General features: G+C 50.8%; 1 protein-coding gene across 5 annotated transcripts in view; it reads right to left on the bottom strand.

The window, feature by feature from the left end:
• Nucleotides 1-402: 402 nt before the first annotated feature.
• The window catches only part of WIPI2 (WD repeat domain, phosphoinositide interacting 2), a 42,993-nt gene continuing 37,395 nt past the window's right edge, over nucleotides 403-6,000 (bottom strand). For 3 of the 5 annotated variants that reach the window (XM_039460438.2, XM_039460440.2, XM_074390536.1), the window contains 4 exons: nucleotides 4,599-4,763; nucleotides 3,735-3,842; nucleotides 2,668-2,798; nucleotides 403-1,290 (listed from right to left, as the gene is read on the bottom strand). In XM_039460438.2, coding sequence (XP_039316372.1) covers nucleotides 1,178-1,290; nucleotides 2,668-2,798; nucleotides 3,735-3,842; nucleotides 4,599-4,763 — 517 coding nt within the window. In that variant the 3' untranslated portion in view covers nucleotides 403-1,177. The remainder of the gene's footprint in view (nucleotides 1,291-2,667; nucleotides 2,799-3,734; nucleotides 3,843-4,598; nucleotides 4,764-6,000) is intronic. The other 2 variants (XM_039460439.2, XM_039460441.2) reach the window with 1 other exon arrangement.

Here is a 6,000-nt window from a genome sequence, read left to right as displayed (position 1 = left end):
AGAGTCTGAGGTATTTGAGGTTGTTTTAGTTCTGTAAAAACGAAAAGGGAAGCGAGGTGAATACTGAAACTTGTAACCACAATCTCTCATCAGTTTGCTGAGGAAACTTTCTAAGGTTAAAACAGAAAAGGCACATGCCACCCTGCAAAGGACGTGGCCCAGCCGCCCTCTCTCTCTGCGGCTGCCTCCCACTACAGCCTCTCACACAGGTAGGCAGCCCTGGCGGACGCGGGGCCCAGCGAGAGGGCAGCCCTGGCGGACGCGGGGCCCAGCGAGAGGGCAGCTCGGACGGCCATCACACTCTAATTCTGTGCTCTCCTGGGCACAGGAGTAGCTACAAACTTTCCTTTAAAAAAAAAAAAAAAAAAAAAAAAAAACCACACAGTTTTTCAACAGGAAGGGTAAAGTAGAAGAACAGATTATTTAATTATACAAACGAAATCGCTTTCCTTTGCTCCAGGGAGTCCAGGCAATCTTTCAAGTTCATTTGCTGCCCGACAGAAAGGTTTTTAGTATCAGAAAGAACCTCGCTCTTCTCCGATATCCACATGGAAAACAAGATCAGAAACAGAAGTCCACCATGGAAAAAATCCCAGGATGATCCAATCTGGAAAGAATTTAATTAACAAAATAAAATGGAGGGAAAATGGTCCAGGTGGGGCCCTAGGGAGAGAGGACTCATGTCCCAGGCCGAAGTCCGCCCAGCACACCCAGTGGGCAGCCTTGGACCTGTCACTGCAGAACCAGCCTTGACAAGCAGACCCAGTGTGCATGGCCATGGCTTCCTGATGTACTCAGCATACGTACAGATATGAAAAACCCAACAGCAGGTGGCTGGAAAGTGGCTTCTAGCTCTCCTACGCTGGCTTGGCACATTCACGCATGCAAAGCGAGGAGGTTTTGCGGGCTTCACCAAACAGTTAATTTTGGCAAAAGAGAAAACAAACAAAAAGCTAAAATTCATACGCAGGATTAAAAGCCACTGAAGTGAAAACGATGTATTTCCTCAGCGTTATGGAGTTAGACTACCGCTATAATCTTTTTTTTTTTTTTTTTTTTAAATGAAGTCTCTGCCATCCTCTCCCCCGACTCAGGTCAAAGTTAATAGCAGCAATGCACAAAGTCCTCTGTGAAGCCAGTGTTCTCTGCTCCCTGGGTCAGAGGTCATAGGTCAAATTCAGTCAGTCCGAAGAATCATGGGGGGCTGCTCGCTGTCTTCATCAAGGCGCAGGGCGCTGGCCTCATCCTCCAGGCAGGTGCCGCCCACGGCACCCAGGTCATCTGCATAGGCTACAAAGAGATGATGAAGTCAGCCTTCAAAGGCTGGGGACACACAACAGACCCCATGACACAAACTGAGGACTGTGTTCAGAAACGCTGGTGTATGTTTATAAACTGCAGCCTGTATGAAGACATTCTGAATTCTGATTGTTTTTCTAATGAAATCTTTGCAGCCTTAGGCAGCCTGAGATGAAGTCATTTGTTCTCTGACATTCTTAAATGTCAAAATGACACCTGCATGATCAACAGAGAATTCCTAATGGACAGGACACAAACTCTCAAGCTGGGTATACTGAGCTCAAAAATAACGCTAGGAAACAACGATGCTAAGAGACTCCTGGCTTCATGAACTGGAAGCGCCAGTTCATGCATGGGAGTGACGTGAGCAGGCACAGCCCCGCGTGGGTGCAAACCATAGGCTCCCCATTGGAGGTCGAGTTGGCTTTTTTAAGACGGTGGCTCGCATGCAGCAGAGGCTGTGGCTGGAGGATCTTGTGCATGGGTCTCAGTGCTGCCACCGGAGGGGAGCCCACTGGCCTCATTCCTCTCCAGCCTCTGCACCTCACAGGCCCAGCACAAAGGCGGTACTTGATGCAGATTTGCTGAAGGACAAAAAAGGTGGGAGGGAAAGACCGAGGCCAAACCCTGGGCAGTGTTTTCCCCATGGCTGAGAGGTGGCCCGTCTGGGCGCAGGTCACGTGCCCCCAGAGTCACCTGAGCCAGGACGACCACTTTGTCTTCAAAAATGGAGAAAAATGGGCCCGGTGCAGTGGCTCATGCCTATAATCCCAGCACTTAGGAAAGCTGTGGCGGGAGAGTCACTTGAGCCCAGGAGGAGTTTGAAACCAGCCTGGGCAACATGGGAGACCCTATCTCTACTTAAAAAAATAAATAAATAAATAAAAAGCCAGGTGCAGTGGCTCACGCCTATAATCCCAGCACTTTGGGAGACTGAGGCGGCCGGATCACAAGGTCAAGAGATTGAGATCATCCCGACCAACATCGTGAAACCCTCGCTCTATTAAAAAAACACAAAAATTAGCCAGGCGTGCTGGTGTGTGCCTGTAGTCCCAGCTACTTGGGAGGCTGAGGCAGGAGAATTGCTTGAATCTGGGAGGCGGAGGTTGAAGTGAGATAAGATTGTGCCACTGTACTCCAGCCTGGCGCCAAAACAAGACTGTCTCAAAAGGAAAAAAAAAAAGGAAACTGAATTCAGCCTTGAGAGGTCTTGGGAACACCCATTTATGAACACTGGCCTGCATTCTCCAAACCATTCCTCCCTTTCCCAGTGACGGGCCAGTGGCGCCGCTCTGGGGCCAACAGGAGGGAGTACCCCGGGGCGGCTGTGGCATTAATTACCTTCCAGGTTTGTGTCACACCCCTTACCAAGTCTCGTTGGGGATGAAGGCACGTAAGTACCTTTTGCTGCAGCGGCGCCGTATGTCTGAGTGACTAAGGGGCAGTCATGAGAGGCAGAGTCCAAGATCTCATTGGCCGTCTCCAGACTGCCATCCAGCCTGGAGGGGAGAGAAAGTGACACAGCTCAGCGTCTCCACTCAGGGTGGCCTCTCGGGCAGCACATGCCGGCAACAGAGCCGATGCGCCACTCACCACACAGGACACCAGGCATCCGCCACGCTGCAGCAACTTTAATCTCTTTGTATATCTGCACACATTTTTACATGATGAGTTTTACACGGAAAGTCTAAAGAGGGAGTTATACCTAATGAGACAATATTTCACTTTTACGATGGAGAAACATAGTAACTAGGATTTACTGTTAAAAAAAGACCCCATCTCTACAAAAAAATAATTAGCTGGATATGTTGTGTGCCTGTGGTCCCAGCTACCAGGGAGGCTGAGGATCCCTTGAACCCAGGAGCTCAAGGCTACAGTGAGCTGTGATTGCACCATGGCACTCCGGCGTGGGCGAGTGTGAGACCCTGTCTCTAAAATAAATAATTATAGCATTCTTAGAACTTTTCATCATAAAAAACGTGTAGGACAGAATGAAAATGCATTACTTCCTAATGAGCAAATGTTAACTCCCTGTTTTCCAAGAGCAAATGCGTCCCCCACAGTGAGACAAAGGGCTTTCAACCATGTGCAGTGAACTGTTGGGGGCTGCCACGCTGTGCCTTCCTTCCCAAATGCGAAGCTTCACCCTTTGGAAGAGGGCCTGGCCTCCCTGTGCCTCTCCCCAGCTAAGAACAAATGCAGCTCCTGCCACCCCTGCGTCGCCTCTGTGCCCAGTCCCTGAGGGAGCCCTGGAGCTGCATCGATTTCATCTGGGAAAGCAAAGCTCCTGACCGGCATGGCATGGGCTGCCACGCTGGATTCTGCCCCTCTATGTCACTGGTTTTCAAGGAAATAAACAAATATATGCCAGGTGCCCCGAAGGCCACCTGCCAGCGTGGAGCAGCTCAGCGCAGTGGGGCCGGGAGCAGACTCACCGGTGCTGCTTCATCAGGGCACACTCGCCGCCCTCCTGGGGGTCCAGGTTGTACATGTACAGATACCCGTCGGAGGCGCCCACCAGCAACCGTGGGATCTTCTGAATTCTAGGGAGAATCAAGAGCAGCCATGTTCTAGCCAACCTTCACAAGAAGGGGCTTATTACACGGGCAGCCTCACTCTTGGCAACGTAAGGGAGGAGACCCCAGCAAAACGAGCACTAGGGCAGCTCTGGGCATTTAGTGCACCATCGACTCGGCCCACAGCGCCAAGACTGCACTCCGTGTGCTGAGCCCTGAAGCCCACAGGAGGAGAGAGCAGGACAAAACCGGTTTTGTGGCTTCTGTGAATATTATGGGTAGTCATTGCCAGAGAACTTTTCGATGACACTAGTCGGATAACAGAACTAGAAAATGATGTTAGAGACACACGCCTTACATGATCCCAGGCACTTTCACAGGCCCCGTGTGCATTCTGAAGCTGGACCCTAGAGCTGGACGGAGGCCTGAAGACTCAGAAAGTGCGGTTAACTATGGTACACCCACGAGGTCTGACTTAACGTCTTTTATTAATACTGCAGACTGTCGACAGAAACAGAACAGGGGACCGTGTAGAAATGAACCCCGCATGAGACTTAGGAATTCTCTAACAAAAAACAAATAAAGAAAAAATAAACCCCGCACAGAGCGGCAAGCCTAGCACCTGCCAGGGCGCCTCCCACCCCCAACAACTCTAGATGGAGCCCCAGCTCTAAGGAGCTGCTTTTCTTCAGGAGAAACATAGAAAGGATCACAAGCCACCAGGACTGGGACCCTCAGCCTCAGGAGCTCAGGGCAGGGGACGGAGACACTGGCTCTACTCACGTGGCTAGCGAGCAGATATTTTTGTGGCCGCAGAATGGGAGGCGGACCGTGGCGAAGGCTCGGCCCTGGTTGAACATTTCTGTCACTTGGGAAGGCAGGTAGCTGGTGGAGGCCATGAGCACTTTCCCAAAGTACCCAGTCCAGGTGGTGGGCTCCTCTGGGGGTCTGGAAGGAAAGGCCACCAGACACATGAAGCTGCACCCTCCCTGGGGGGACAGCCACCCACTACTCACATAGACATACAGCTCTGGAGCCAAGAGCCAAAGTCTCCATTCTTCACAGGAAAACTAAAAAGGGTTGGTTGGTTGGTTACATGCAGATACTCGGAGCCCGAGGGTGTCATGGAGCTTCCTCTGAGAGGCATCGGAGGAGGGGGTGCTCAGGCTCCAGGGCAGGGGGAGCTGTGGCCCTTGTGTGGCCATGGGCAAGACACAGCAGGTGACTACACGTCCCCTTTGGAAGGGTGTGATGGGGCCTGATGACCCCTGCTAGATCTCTGTAACAGAAGTCTCCAAAAACCTTGAGTATAGACCCAAAATTTGTATTTTCCCATAGCCTACTTATGTGGTTATTTATCATTTTACGGGGGGAAGGGCAGGGCATGTCCCATTTGTTTTTAAAATTGTGATGAAACATACATAACAAAATTTATTATTTTTAACTATCTTAAGTATGATATTATAATACTGATCTGAGTGGGATGTTCTTTTTAAACTTTTTAAAGACAGGCTGGGCACAGTGGCTCACGGGCAGATCACTTGAGCCCAGGAGTTCCAGATCAGCCTGGGCAACAGAGTGAGATTCCATCTCTACAAAAATTTTAAAAATTAGCCAGGTGTGGTGGCACATGCCTGTAGTCCCAAGTACTCAGGAGGCTAAGGCAGGAGGATCATTTGAGTCCAGGAGGTTGAGGCACAGTGAGTAATGACTATACCACTGCACTGCAGCCTGGGTAACAGAGTAAGACCCTTTTTTTTTTTTTTTTTTTTGAGATGAAGTCTCGCTCTGTTGCCCAGGCTGGAGTGCAGTGGCACCGTCTCAGCTCACTGCAACCTCTGCCTCCTGGGTTCAAGCGATTCTCCTGCCTCAGCCTCCCAAGTAGCTGGGACTATAGGCACATGCCTTAGTAAATTCATTGCAATAGTAAATACTTATGGAAATCACCCATGTGTCTGCTTACCCATGGGCAGGGAAGAGACACGGCATTCACCCTTGAGGGCAGTCTGATCACAGATGCTTTCTGTCTGTGAGGGGAGTGTGAGGAGAGGCCATCCTCCTCATACTCCCCTCACAGACAAAAGCAAAAAGAGGATGTCCACCTGGACCCTTCCTGCCCCACGCGAGGCCTCTGCCTGTCCTGTGTGCTGCCGGTGGGAGAACCTGCCTGCTGCAGCCCGCCCTC

This window comes from Saimiri boliviensis, chromosome 20 (assembly GCF_048565385.1).
Source record: "Saimiri boliviensis isolate mSaiBol1 chromosome 20, mSaiBol1.pri, whole genome shotgun sequence".
In the NCBI taxonomy this organism is placed as follows: Eukaryota; Metazoa; Chordata; class Mammalia; order Primates; family Cebidae; genus Saimiri; species Saimiri boliviensis.
This window is presented reverse-complemented; position numbering and strand designations above follow the sequence as displayed.